Raw genomic sequence first — 15,151 nt, 5'->3', positions numbered from 1 at the left:
CAGCTGATCAGTGGGGCCATCGGCAGACACAAGGCACTGGCGGGGTGGGGGGATCTTGGCTGCAGGTGGGTGCTAAGCACCTGCTAATTTTTTTTCCATGGGTACTCCAGGGCTGGAGCACCCATGGAGTAGGTGCCTACGAGACCATGTCTATTACTACGATTACTTGGCTTTACATTGATACCTCTTCCCTCATTTCCAAGAGGCTACTGGACAGCCAACAGACAGTAATAACTTTTATTCATTACTGAGTAGTGCTGAATTTGAGCCAGCCACCTAGAAGTGAAAGGCAAGAACATCTGTAACCAACCTCTGAGCCATCCTGTCTCCTGCATTTATGTTAATTATGATATAAATTTTTGTAGACTTTGGAAGCTGCAATATAATATATAGGTGACCTATAAATACATTAAAAAATAAAATGCTGTAGTTTAGGAACACAGGAATTGCCATACTGGATAAGACTAAAGGTTCATCTTGTCTCTGACAACGGCCATTACCAGATGCTTCAGAGCAAAGTGTAAGAACCCCATAATAGGCAAGTATGGAATAATCTGCCTCCCACAGAGGTCTCCCCTGATCTTTAATAGTTTGGGAATGGCTTAATCCCTGAAGCACAAGATTTAATATCCCTTCCAACATTTTTGTTGTACATTAAATCAGTTTGTAAACATGTAGTAAGATTTTTACCATTTAAATGTCCTGAATTAGATTATTCCATAATTTGACCTTTCCATCAGAGGTCACCAACCTTTCTTATGGGATTTTAGCCATTCATCCAAATAGTGGTTTGAGGTACAAACTTGAAATTTGCTCCTGCACACTTGTGTCTGATTTCTGGGGAGGTTGGGGTGGAGACTGATTATCAAGGATCATCAAGAACTCACAAATCTAACCATTTACAAAAATCATCACAATCCCCTAGGTGTGGGGGCCATGTTTAATATAAGACCTTTGATGTGGAGACATGAATGTCCTTTGAGGTCAGCAGCTCTATTAATCAGACAACCTTGAGAAACTCATTTTAAGTGAAAAAAGAAAAGGAGGACTTGTGGCACCTTAGAGACTAACAAATTTATTTGAGCATAAGTTTTCGTGAGCTAAAACCCACTTCATCGGATGCATGCAGTGGAAAATACTGTAGGGAGATTTTATATACACAGAGAACACGAAACAATGGGTGTTACCATACACACTGTAACGAGAGTGATCAGGTAAGGTGAGCTATTACAAGCAGGAGAGAAAAAAAACCTTTTGTAGTGATAATCAAGGTGGGCCGTTTCCAGCAGTTGACAAAAATGTGTGAGGAACAGTAGGGGGGGGATAAACATGGGGAAACAGTTTTACTTTGTGTCATGACCCGTCCACGCCCAGGCTTTATTCAAACCTAATTTAATGGTGTCCAGTTTGCAAATTAATTCCAATTCAGCAGTCTCTCGTGGGAGTCTGTTTTTGAAGTTTTTTTGTTGTAATATTGTGACATTTAGGTCTGTAATCGAGTGACCAGAAAGACTGAAGTGTTCTCCGACTGGTTTTTGAATGTTATAATTCTTGAGGTCTGATTTGAGTCCATTTATTCTTTCACCACAAGTCCTCCTTTTCTTTTTGCAGATACAGACTAACACGGCTGGCGGCTACTCTGAAACCATTTTAAGTGCGTGTGTCACTGGCAGCCACAAGCACCCAAGGGGGGGTGCTGTGCTGTCTACTAGAATCAAATTGCCGGCAGCCCTCAGGTTCCTGGTAGCCAGCCTGGCCTTAGGCCGTGTAAAGAGGCACCTCAGGGCCCAGGAGCCACCCGCCCCAGCCACCCCACTCCAGCATACCCAGGTGACGGCCCAGGCCAGCGCAGGAGAAGCGGCGATGCGGGCGGAAGGGTCCCCTCTATCGCGCACCAGGGCTGAGGGAGCGACACGACTCACGCGCCTCCCACACAGTTACTGGCCCTCCCCCAGCCGCGCCCTGCCCCTCCCTCTCGCCCTCCGTCACCTGCCCCTTGCGCGGGCAGCCACGCCCACGTCCCCGGCTCAACTCGCCCAGGGTCTCCTCCCAACGGCCTCCGCGGCTCGTTCTCAAGCCACGCACGTGCGCTCTGTTTTGGTGAGAGCCGTTGGGGGTGGGGAGGAGGGCGGAGAAGGGCAGACAATGCGCATGTGTGGAGGAGAGACCACGCCCCGAGAGGTGGGGGGGGTGAAGAGCTGCGTGCGCACGCATGCGCAGACGTGGCAGTGCGTGCCCGTTCCGAGCCAGTTGCTGCTGCTGAGGAAGCTTCTCGGGTTGGGGGGTTTGTAGCGGCGGCCGCTGTTGGGACTCGCCCCCCCGCCCCCCCCGGCCATTTGTACCTGGCGTCCTGAGGCGCCCCCAGGCCCTCGCTCAGCACCAGCCGAAGGCGCGACGCTTCCAAAATGTCGCAGACAGCAATGTCCGAGACCTATGGTAGGAGCCGAGCCGGGGCCGGCGGGGCGCGGCGCTGCCCGGGCGGCTCTGCGCTTGCGGGGCCCCGGAGGGTTCGCTCCCTGCTCTCCCGTGCGAGGTGCCGGGCCCCCTTGCGGCCGGCCCGCGGGCCATGCCCGCTCCCTGTGCGGCGTTCGGCCCGGTAGGGGGCGGGGCACGCTGAGCTCCCGGGGGACAGGGGCAGGGGATGTCAGCAGCTGCCGGTGCTGCGGGATGGGTCTGGGAGCACCGGTGGTTATGCGGGAGCTCGGGTGGCTCCGGGGCCATCGACTCCCCGGCCCCAGCGTGTGGGATGCAGTAGGAGCAGTTTCCTCTCTGGGCGCAGCGCTGCGCGGGTGCCTCGGTGCATTATCATCCCGGGGGGGGGGGAAGATTTGCATCCTTCTGAATTAACAAAAGTTGGCCACAGCTGGAGACAGAACAGGAAATTTGATGGACTCATGGCCTGACCCAGTTTGGCAGATCCTTGAGGTCCTGGACTGCAGCGGGCTTTTAGCTCCTATCCTTCAGCCAGACTTTTTCTCTTACGTTTGTGAAACAAGCAAACACTAAAATACATTACCTGTGTTGTCAGCTTCCTGGATTTCGCCGTGGTCCTTCCCTTTGGTGCTCAGTACAAGCAGCCTACAATTAGAATGCCTAGTTTAATATGTTTTTTCAGTGTTGAGAACTGGTGATTTATTTGACTTGTTGGTGAAATTCAGGCCTTGAATCTTAAGTAGACACTCAATACTGTTGTATTTTAAAGGGATTCAGAAGGAACATCAGAGATCCATTGTTTTAGCAGGAGGTGATTGTTACTTTTGTGGCAGTGCTCAGAGGTTCTAATTAGGATTAGAGTCTTGTGCTAGATCATGTCTTTCTATAAGTTTGTACGGAGCCTATGTCCAAAATGCTTAAAATCAAAGATAAAATATGTAAGTATAGAAAACCATAGGAGGGAATGGGGAAAGAGGACAAGAAAACAGTGATGGTTTGTCTATGTAAGCACGTTACAGGACAAAGTTAAGGCAATCAAAGGGCCTGTGCCCAGCATGGCCATCTTGTTGCCGCTTGGTCTGGCTTACCACTGTAGCTGAGGTTTGTAGTGCTCTCCTCCTGTCCTAGAGAGGGGAAAGGGCAGTTCATAGTCGTATTGAGCGCATCCTCAACTTAACAGGACATCATTGTAAGGGTAAGTATAATAACACATTTACTTGAAGTTCCTTCTCCTGCATTGGACTTGCCTGTGCTTGATTGCAGTGGAGTCTCAAACAGGTCCTGGCTCATGGCATAGCTGGATCAGAGGTGAAAGTAAGCCAGTACGCCCCGGTATGGCGTACCGATAAGAGCTGGTGCGCCGTACCAGGACCAGCTTTCCCAGAGGGCAATTTAAAGCCCTGGGGTAGCGGCGGCGGGGCTGCTGCAGGGATTTAAAGGGCCCTGGAGCTCCAGCTGCTGCTATTGCCCCGGGGCCCTTTAAATCCCTGTCTGAGCCCTGCTGCCCAAGCCCTGGGGTAGCGGCAGTGGCGGGGCTCTGGCGGGGATTTAAAGGGCCCCAGAGCTCCAGCTGCTGCTAGTGCCCCAGAGCCCTTTAAATCCCGGCCGGGGCCCTGCTGCCTGAGCCCTGGGGTAGCAGCAGCGGGGCTCTGGCAAGGATATAAAGGGCCCCAGAGCTCCAGCAGCTGCTACTGCCCCGGGGCCCTTTAAATCCCTGCCTGAGCCCTGCTGCCCAAGCCCTGGGGTAGCGGCAGTGGCGGGGCTCCAACGGGCATTTAAAGGGCCGGGGTGGTAGCGGCAGCTGAAGCCCCGGGGCCCTTTAAATCCCCGATGGAGCCCGGCCACCACTACCCCAGGGCTCGGGCAGCAGGGCTTAGGCAGGGATTTAAAGGGCTCGGGGCTCCGGTAGCTGCTACCACAGCGGAGCCCCAGGCCCTTTAAAGCTCTGCCAGAGCCCCGGGGTAGTGGTGGCAGCCGGGAGCTTCCAGGGCTCCTTGGTGATTTAAAGGGCCTGGGGCTCCCCTGCAGTAGCGGCAGCTGGAGACCTGGGCCCTTTAAATCGCCTCCGAGCCCCAGGGCTCCCAGCTGCCTCTGCAGCTGGTAGCTCGGGGTGATTTAAAGGGCTGTGGGCTCCCAGCTGCCACTACCATGCTGGCCAGTTTTGTGACTAATGATGGTATTTCTTGTCATCTGAAACTCTCTATGGTGCATGCCATATAGTTACTTTTTTTCTGAAGATTTGTTTTTAAACCACCTCCTCTGCGTTATGAGGATCTTAACTACAACCAAAGATTAACATTTCTAAACTCTTCTTTTAGCCATAGCAGCAAATTTTTGTGTAATGTCTGAGTGACCTTCTTCTTTCAGTTGCACTGTCCAGAAAGAATGACAGAATGTAAGACAGAAGCTCCTCTAGGATGACAGCTGAATGGAATGTTGGAACTAAGGTTTCTTTGTCAGTTGTGAAGAAAGAGAAAACAAACCACAAAATGAAGTGACTTGCAAAGTGTTTTTGCTTCCAATTCTGCTCTGGGAAGAGATGACTGAAAAGACATTCAGGCAATTCAGCAGCAGTAGAAGCACTAAATGTGAATTGCTTTCAGTGCTCTAATACTACATGGAGTGAGCATATAGAAATCAATTTTGTTCCTCACTGAGTTTGAATAAAGACTAGTGTATGCTGAAATTATAGCTGGACCAAGGGGATGCGTTAAAACCCATTTTCGTAGGGTAGACAGGACTAAAACCATGTTTCTGAATCATGTTAAAGCTTTGGCTGTGTCAGCACAGTTCAAGGACAGTTCAAAACAGTTAAATCCTGTCTAAATTACAGAATGGAATGGAGTCGTAACGGTCTTCTGACACGATTGTACCTGGAGTGTAGCATGGATCTTTGTGAGAGGAGTTTGCCAAAACAGCAGAGTGAAAAGTACTCACTCTTCTCTTTTTACCTGTTGCATAATGTATGGACAAAGGGCATGTGGTGAAATTAAGTCTGTGCACTTTGTGTAAAAAAAATTTCCATTTAATAATGTGTTTTCAACTTGTGCAACTCATCCAAAAGACGTTATTGTTGCATTTTTACTTGACAGATATGCTCCTAGTGTATACTCTGAAACATATCTATGTTCGTCACTGACAAAAAGTTTGTTTTTGTTCATACTTACTGTAAGATGAAAAGAGCTATGTGGAAATAAGATGGATTCTATGCTGGTATTTTCAACATACGTTCTAGTAAAATCTTCAATAAAGAGATGTGTGTATATATACTTCCATTTACACCTTAACCTCACTGTTGCAGCTCATTTGAATCAGTGTTTACTAAACTGGCAGTTCAAAAAAAAATGTAAAAAATTAAATTGTAAACTAAATTTGCTCTGGAGTCGACTGTTTAGATGACAAAAAGTTTGAGGCATGGACTGTCCCTTATTGTGATTATACTGCACAATGGGCCCCTAATCCTGATTTGGCCCTCTGTGCTAGTATGATACAAATAATAAGAGACAACCCTGGAATACCAAAATGCTATTTTCACTTTTCAGAGTAGAATTTGAAGGGATACCATCATCTTCAAACTTTCAGACACATTTTTTAAGTACAACTGTTAGAGTAATTGTAGAGGTTATTTGTAACTGAAAAAGGTTAAAGAGGAAAATATCTTTCATTTTTTTTTTTTTTTTTTTAGTTTACCCTGTGCATTTGATAGCACTTAGTGTATATAGTCAGGTTTCAGAGGGGTAGCCGTGTTAGTCTGTATCAGTAAAAACAACCAGGAGTCCTTGTGGCCCCTTAGACTAACAGATTTATTTGTATTTGTTTTTGTATAGTCAGTTTCACTGTGTCTGATGTGGCTCTTTCACACAATGTGGTGGGGGGGATTTAACACCCCCCTCCCCTTTTCTTTTAACTACAAAATCTGACAAGGAGCCTTAGCTAAGTCTATTACCTAAGACTACTTGATTTCAAATTGGGCTTAAAGTCACTGATATACTTTAAATCTGGGAGACTGTATTGAACCAAACTGATCACAATGAAGATACAATGTTCTTTTGAAAAGCTTGTGTTAATTCTTAAGTGGGGGAAAAATCTGAATTTAAAAACTTTGTCAGATATCTACAAAGCTGTCAGCTGATGCCATCTTGGGACACTGCGGGATTTTATGATAAATGTCACAGTTTGACGCAGGCAGTAGTCTTGGAGGCTTTCCAGATGGCCCAAAGAATGAAACCTTCTGAAAAGCATGCATTTTGGTAATACAGAAGTTGGGAGAAGAACTGTAGGCCGAATAAAGGCGCCTAGGAACCAGTGATATACACTGTGTGAAGCCCTACCTTTCAGTCCACTGGGGAAGACGCTATCCAGAATGCCCATCAACTAGAACAAAAAACCCTCCTGTGTAACTGTAAAGGAAGCAAGAATAGCTGGATGGAGGAGTGAAGTTTAACTGGGAGAAGAATTTGGGAACAGAATGTAGTGAGGAAGAGTGATCTATACCTGTGAGTAAGTCAAACATCTCAAATTAGCAGAAAATATAATGCTTTGATATAATTCTAACATCATGTGTGGCACCAGAAAGGCAAAACACAACCATAAGAGTAAAACAGTGACAGTGTACGTTGTCATTGTAGAGATGAATACATTCTGGAGGAAAGTTTTACAGACATAAGAGGGATGGAAACATCCGAGCATCAGTCTTCTGTTCTGTCTTCCCATTTACTCTTCAACAGCAGGATTTTATAAACACTGAGAAATTTATTTGTGGTGGTTTTGCTATTCCTATAAAATGCTTAATGATGCACTGTAACAAAGAATCATTCCCATCTGAAACAGAATGGACTAATGGTTTGAATGCATGAATGCTCCTGGAGAAAAATAACCGATAAATGAAGAGCACACCCCAGACTTCTAATGAAGTATGGTTTCCTTGCTTTGACATGTTAGCCATGGCCCGATTTTTCGAAGTTAATATTTATGTAACCCATTTGACCAGTGAACATTGACTGCTTGATAGAATTAATCTTCACTTTCTGGTGAAATCCCAGTCTTCATACTTCAATTTCATGCTTATGTTGTGTTCTCTGGAAGCTAGCTGTATTTAAAGGAGAAAACTAATAACGGTGATTAAAAGAAAACTGATTTGCTTGGAACAAAATAGGTCTTGTAAAATTTTGTAACTTTCAGGGTGGATTGATTTAAATCCCTGAGTTTTAATCATGATTTAAATTGGCAAGTAGGAAGCCTTGATTTATACTTTATTTTAATCTTGTTTTGTATTTAGTTATTTTCCTAAAGAGAGATTAATTCTCATTGGTAACAATTAAAACGTGTTAATTTTCAATTAAATATAACCTTTACACTAAATTTGCTGCTTTTTTGCTAATCAGAAGGATGTACTAATCTATACACTTTTAAGCAATTGTTTAGCTTAATTTACTTAATTTTTTCTTATGAAGAAAATGTCAAATGCATTTCTTCTTTACTAGATTTTTACTTGTGATTTGTGTTGAGCTCTATTTGGGTGGAAATTACACTTTCAAAATTCTGGTTTTGTGCATTTTATGTTGGTTAAACTACCTTAAATGTGCTGGATACTTTTTTATGTATCAAAACATGTTGTGAATTTAAAGCTAACTGATTGATTAACCAAAGTGACTATTACCAGTAGTTTAGTGAGTTGGACTAGTTGTCTCTTGTTACTTTGTCCTTCAAGATTTTCAAACTAGTAGATATCTTTTCGCACCTAGTTTTTAATCATAGATTGGAAGAGAGAACCAAGCTTTCTGCTTTTTCAACTTCAAATCTGTTTTTTACCTTTGAAATAACTAGTCATGGAACTGAACAGTTGAATAAACGGAAATGACAAAAATACTGTCTTGGTACTTGCAGAAGAGGCTAGTTGTCAAAAGCTGACAGCACTTTAGCAGACTCTGTCCTGGTATTTAGCTGGTGCCTTCCACCAGACCAGTGGTTTGACTTTTTTAAAAAAAACTTGGTAACAAACATGTACTGATTAATATCTTTTATTAACAGATGATTTTAATAGGTTATAGTAAATTTAGGTCTCAACACAGGTCATAATTAGGCTTACTTTTAAAAATAAACTTAAGTTCAATTTTTTTAAAAAATATTAATTCAATCCACCCTGAATTAACATGCCAAATTTAATCTTTATTGCCATGTATTGGGAAATTAATAAATTTTCTCATATCAATATCAGACTTAAATGTTGGGGGAAAAAATCTTTCCTTTCCTTGTCATAAGCAAACAGTGGAAGTAGTTCCTTAAGGGAAGGGTGAAGCAGGTATGGGCAGAGCACAAATACTGAACATATAAATGAGCCAAATATACAGAATTATTCAGTTAACTTCTATTTCTGAATCACTTTTTATGGCACAGAAGAAGTGGCTTAATTTTTAAGGGAGATGTGAGGGCAGTGATCCTGGAATATATCTTTTTTTTTTTTTAAGCCTGTACATATTTTCTGTATCTGAAACAAGTTTTTCTATATATTACAGTAGAATATGGAGTTAAGTAATTAATACACATACCCTTTTAATTTGTTTTCATTAATCCAAGCATAACAGCACAACTCAAGGGTTTTGCACATGGATTGATGATACAAATGTATGACCACACTAACTATCTGCAGAACATCAAGCTAAAGGGTGACAAGAGTTTCTGGAGGTGGTAGTGCTCAGTAATGTGTGTTGGGTTTTTTTGTTTCGGGTTTTTTTTTTAAAGTGAAGTATGTCCGTTTAAAAACTGAGTTTCTTAATTTATCTTTGTAGTAGGTGTTGTTATAATACTAAACTTATTTATTCCTTACAAATGGCTTATGTATCTTGAATCCAACAGTTTAATGATTTGTAATATGGTTATTCCACAGTTTTTTTTCCCTGAACTCTAACAACCACTTTGTGTATCAGTATATCTTGAATGGTGTTCTGATTTTGTTCAGCATCATTGTGAATTTTTTTAGTTCTTGATACTACAAATAGCAATGCTTCATTTTCTCTTGACTGTCTTAAGGTTGACTTTTTCTGTGTTCTCTTGATGTAAGAACTGTTACATGAAGCAAATCAGTTTTCATGTGTTTAAAATAAATCACCTCTTATGCTCTTAACAGCCAAGAGGCATGGAAATGGTATTACTTCTAAGTAATATCACTTCTAGATTTTATGATCGGAATCAATTCCTAGGACTTTCAGTATGACTTTCATTTTGACTTTACAGAAACATCTTCATGTACAAGAACTGTGTTGTAATGTCTGAGCAACTTGAAATGACTTTCAAATAGTGTTTAGGGCTCTCATTGTGAAAAGTGGGGATACTGCGAAAAACATCTTTAAAGACCACCTATCTTACTATGCCTTTGTTTTTTTCTTTAAATTGCCCTTTTAATCCAACTTCTCTGCTTTTTAGTTATCTATCCCTATAGCGCCATAAACGTGCTGTAACTCTTTTAACCCCTTTATTGCTACCTTATTCCTTATCTTTATGGCCATTTTCCTAAATTTCCTATCTATTCCTCCTCTTTAGAATAACAGCTAGTGGCAGCTGGCTGACTGAAGACTTGTTTTCTCCTTACCCTTATTTACTTGGTCTGTTGACAAGGCAAAAAGCAGATATTAAAACAGCAGTAAATGTCTCATAGTTGGCTCTCTTCACTTTCATATTTGCACATAGGTCTTCTTTTGTTTTCATTCTTCAGATTTCCTGTTTAAATTCTTGGTTATTGGAAATGCTGGAACTGGCAAGTCCTGTTTGCTTCATCAGTTTATTGAGAAGAAATGTAAGTATTTATGTCTGTGTATAGTGACGTGTCTGATGTTTCACCGTACAGTAGTTTTAAAGCTCTATCCACACTGACATCCATTTTTTGCTAGCCACAACATTGTTTAAAAGTATTCTGTACTAACAACATTTCTTTAACCAGTGTAGACAGGGATTTCGTCTGGGAACTGTTTTCAAAACCATGTTCTAAAACTGTGCTGTTTTAGAGGGAGATGATCAATACTATGATGCTCAGTAATAATTCTTGTTCACATTGTCCAGGTACACCATACTAGGGCATGCTAGTAGTGAGTGTTTAAGCAAAGTAAACTAGCATGTTTCTGATGCCAGAGTGGGCTGGGCCAACACTTGTGAGAGTACACCTTTATCTATTTTGTACTTGTTTATATTTGGCAAAAAACTGCTTTAATACAGAGTTGACGTTGCTTGGTGACATGTCGTTCCTTTGCAGAACATTGAGTCGATCAAAACTGAGACTTCAGAAAACCAGCAAATGCAGAGTTAAGGTTGCCCATGCAACTTTAACTCTTCTTCTCTCTTTCAGCAGTGCTCCCATACACCCCCTTAACACACACATCTTCATTCTGCAAACTCCACAGTTGCAGAGCTCTTCGCTTCCTTTTACAGCCCATTCTCTCTCACCCACAGGATTTCATCTAACAGTATTAGAGAACAAAAAAGAACAGGTTGCCTATACCCTCTTCAAGCAATGACTCATTATTCACGTTGACTATTGGCATTATAAGATTCAGGGAGTTCCAGCTCCTGGCATATACTCTCACACTTAGCCAACTCCTCAGAAAAAAGAGCATACATGTTGCAGGAGCTTGGGGTGCACTGGCAGAGCTGGGGGGTGCTATGCTTTCTTCACTTAAGCCTCTAACCTTTCTCACCTCACCTGCCAACCATCTCCATTTTTCCCCCTCCCTTCATTGCAGCCACAAACCCTCCTCCCTTCCTGGGAAGCCTTCACACGTCTAACTTTTTGTTCCCCTCCAAAATGAAAGTGCCACCCCCGACTGTCAGGTCTTGTCTATGCTTAAAATGCTGCAGCAGCACAGCTGCAGCACTTCAGTGAAGGCGCTTCCTACACCAATGGCGTAGGTAATCCACCTCCCTGAGAGGCAGTAGCTAAGTCAACAGGAGAAGTGCTTCTGTCGACAGTGCTTTCTACATTTGGAGTAGGTCAGTATAAACTTGCATCATTCAGGGGTGTGGATTTTATATATCTGTTTTTCCTTTTACACACCCTTTGGCAACGTAGTTATACCGACATAAGTTGCTACTGTAGACCAAGGGCATGTCTACACTACAAAATTAAGTCAATTTATGTCAGCATACAGCCACTGCAGTAATTGCATCATTTGGGTGTCTACACTTTGCTCCTTGTGTCAGCAGGCACGTCCTACCAGGAGCGCTTGTACTGTCAGTAAAACAACAAGGAGTCCAGTAGCACCTTAAAGACTGGCAGATTTATTTGGGCATAAGCTCTCGTGGGTAAAAAACCCACTTCTTCAGATGCATGGAGTGAAAATTACAGATATAGGCATAAATATATATTTGCCCTTCTCTTCATATGCCACTATATATTTATGCCTGTATCTGTAATTTTCACTCCATGCATCTGAAGTGGGTTTTTTACCCATGAAAGCTTATGCCCAAATAAATCTGCCAGTCTTTAAGGTGCCATCGGACTCCTTGTTGTTTTTGTGGATACAGACTAACATGGCTACTCTGATACTTCGTACTGTCGGTGTAGGGTATTGTGGGATGGCTTCTCAAAGCCAGTAACAGTCCATGTAAGCAATTCAGTGTCTAACTTGGCACTGTGTCAACCTAACTACATCAGCACTGACTCTGTGCCTCTCATGGAGGTTGAGTTATTAAGTCGACACAGTGGGGGGCAGATATGTTGGTGGGAACAAAATTTTAATGTAGACACTTACATAGTTAGGTCAGTGCAAGGCAGCTTATGTCAACCTAACTCTGTAGTGTAGACCCAGACCCAAGCCTCAAATTGCAGCAACCTTCCGTCACTAAGTTCAAAACTCCTTTTGTCTGAAGTGGGGGGTTATGATTGTTAATTGAATGGTGAGTTCACAGCCACCAAGAGGTATGTCTGTGATTCATCCCTTCGTAGTACCTCTCAGTTTAACAGTGCAAGGCAGCAGAATAAACCATTTTGTGGAGTGCTATAACTTGGGAACCCCTTGGTCAAATGACCGCAAATTTGGATCACTAACACTATTGTGCCCCGACTAGGCACACCAAATTTCAGAGTAATCTGTTTTATTTTTAGAGTACTTATAAGAGACTAGTTTAAAACATATGGATGACAGCAATGGAAACTCTAGCTGTTTTACTGTATTGGCACATGCGCACTATAAAAAATGTTTTTTCTTAAATACTGTTGTCACTAAATGCACTACCTTTGACTCACATCACATCAACAGTTTGATCTGTAGCTCTGGGCACAAAAAAACCAAACACCACCCACCTAAAACAATGTTTAAGAAATGGCTCTTTTGGGGGTGGAGGCTTCTATTTCTGGAACTCTGAGCTGAAATGACGCCAAATTTGTGTCATTAATCCTACCTGCTGATGAAAGAGAAATCAGACTAAGACTGCTGATTTTAGAAAACTTAGAAAGGTCCACCTTTAAACAGATGTCATGATTCAACCTTTTACTATAAAGGCACTCCTATGCCACTATAAGGCATGGCAGTGCATAATGCTCTAGAAACATTTCACAAAGATGGGAAGATTTTATTGCTATTTATCTAGATGGGCAGCTGAGTTTACCTGAGTGTCCTGAGACAGAAGTTTACCTGAGTGTCCTGAGGAAACTCAGCTGTCTCCCAATGCCTAGTCTCTTGCTACGACTGATAGATAGGACCTTACCAAATTCACTGCCATGAAAAACGTGTGGCGGATTGTGAAATCTGGTCTTTTGTTTTTTGTTTTTTTTTACCCTATACTATGCAGATTTCACGGAGGAGACCAGAGTTTCTCAAATTGGGGGTCCTGACACAAAAGGGAGTTACAGGGGGTTTGAAGGTTATTTTAGGGGGGTTGCACTATGGCCACCCTTACTTCTGCGCTGCCTTCAGAGCTAGGCAGCCGGAGAGCGGGGGCTGCTGACTGATGGCCCAGCTCCACAGGCAGCAGCGCAGAAGTAAGGGTGGCAATACTGTACCATGCCATCCTTACTTCTGTGCTGCTGCTGCTGGCAGTGACTCTGCCTTCGGAGCTGGGCTCCCGGCCTGCAGCCACTGCTCTCCAGCTGCCCGGCTCTGAAGGCAGCACCACTGCCAGCAACAGAACAGAAGTAAGGGTAGCTGTACCGCAACCACTCTTACAATAACCTTGTGATCACCCCACACAAATCCTTTTGAGCCAGGATCCCTACAATTACAACACTGAAATTTCAGAATTAAATAGCTGAAATCATAAAATTTATTATTTTTAAAATCCTATGACCGTGAAATTGACCAAAATGGACTGTGAATTTGGTAGGGCCCTACTAATAGGCAACCCTGCCTTTCATGTTAGCAGATACTTTGTTGACTCTGGTAGTAGTGCTTAATGTTTTTATTGGTTTATCTTACATTTATCACTTTGAGCCATGCATTCATTGTCATGATATTTAAACAAAAATGAACTGGGATTCTGATACACAGTGTGCATTATGTACGGTTTGTTAGCTAGTTAATAAACTATTTAACCTCCTGGTTGACCCATGCAACACTCACATGGCCCTGTAGTTATGCACTGGGGCATGTTCCTGTACTTAAGCAGGTGTGAATTGCTGCACATTTTGAAATATGAGCTCCGTATGTATGTACAAGAACAAGCTTATTCATTTACTTTACAGGAGAAATACAGCCTATATATTTGTGGACAAGACTGAGTCCGTTGTGTTCTGCTGTTGTATTGAATTGATCTGTTTTTAAAAAATGTAGAGCCTGAAACATGGTCATACAGAGACTATATTAAAATTACCCTAAAATTGCTAGTGGGTTCAGTATTATGAAGTGGCTGTATTTTAAGAGAATCTTTCCTGCAGTGATATTTTGAATTGGTCAGGATATTCAAAAATTGAGGGGGAAAATGTATTGATGGCACTGGAGATACGTTGGATTATGTACAATTCATCTGGTCTTTTGACAAGCAAGTTGTAGCTTTATGGTTACAGTTGAAGAGTTTTGCTCCTGCCTAAAATGGGAGCATATGCTTCACAGAAGGTGATTTATCTAGCATTTACAGTAAGTGGTAGAGATCTATTTTTAATGGCACTTTCACTGTTTATACTCTTACCTTCACAATGAATATATATTGAAATGTTTCTAAGTTATGTAAAAACATCTAATCATAAACCTGAAATGTTCTCAAAATAAGCACTAAATCTGTTTTTCTTTCTATTTTAGTCAAAGATGACTCAAATCATACTATAGGAGTGGAATTTGGTTCCAAGATAATAAATGTAGGGGGTAAATATGTAAAATTACAGATATGGGACACAGCAGGACAAGAGAGATTCAGGTATCTTTTTCATTTACTTTATTAAAGAATATTTAATACTAAATTGGAGGTGTAGATATTATGGACCAAATTCAGCCCTGGTGTAAATGGGTGCAGTTAATGTCTGAGTCATTGGAGTTGTATCTGTTTATGTCATGGCTATGTCATGTCAGTGCTCTGTTCCACTGAGTCAGATTCTCAGCTTGTGTAAAATGGTGTAGCTCCATTGACTTCCTCAGTTGATGCAAGTCAGCATCATTCTACTGTTCAAGCCTTCTGTTTTTCATATAGTGAAACACCACTCATGCAGTTGGTTGTGTAGTGTAAGTTTATATAATGGTTAAGGTATGTAAATAGAATAATACATGCCTTAAGTTTGCTTACCAAATTCAAATATCATGTT

The 15,151-nt window shown here is 42.3% G+C and overlaps 1 protein-coding gene and 1 long non-coding RNA gene across 2 annotated transcripts in view; one reads left to right on the top strand and one right to left on the bottom strand.

Moving 5' to 3' along the window:
• Positions 1-2,436, bottom strand: part of LOC141985085 (uncharacterized) — a 64,172-nt gene extending 61,736 nt beyond the window's left edge. Inside the window, exon 1 of the long non-coding RNA XR_012638869.1 lies at positions 2,343-2,436. This is a non-coding gene — a long non-coding RNA (uncharacterized LOC141985085). The remainder of the gene's footprint in view (positions 1-2,342) is intronic.
• Positions 2,315-15,151, top strand: part of RAB4A (RAB4A, member RAS oncogene family) — a 32,125-nt gene continuing 19,288 nt past the window's right edge. Inside the window, exons 1-3 of the mRNA XM_074948830.1 lie at positions 2,315-2,436; positions 10,145-10,225; positions 14,655-14,769. Coding sequence (XP_074804931.1) covers positions 2,406-2,436; positions 10,145-10,225; positions 14,655-14,769 — 227 coding nt within the window. The 5' untranslated portion in view covers positions 2,315-2,405. The remainder of the gene's footprint in view (positions 2,437-10,144; positions 10,226-14,654; positions 14,770-15,151) is intronic.

Source organism: Natator depressus, chromosome 3, assembly GCF_965152275.1.
Source record: "Natator depressus isolate rNatDep1 chromosome 3, rNatDep2.hap1, whole genome shotgun sequence".
NCBI classification, from domain to species: domain Eukaryota; kingdom Metazoa; phylum Chordata; order Testudines; family Cheloniidae; genus Natator; species Natator depressus.
This window is presented reverse-complemented; position numbering and strand designations above follow the sequence as displayed.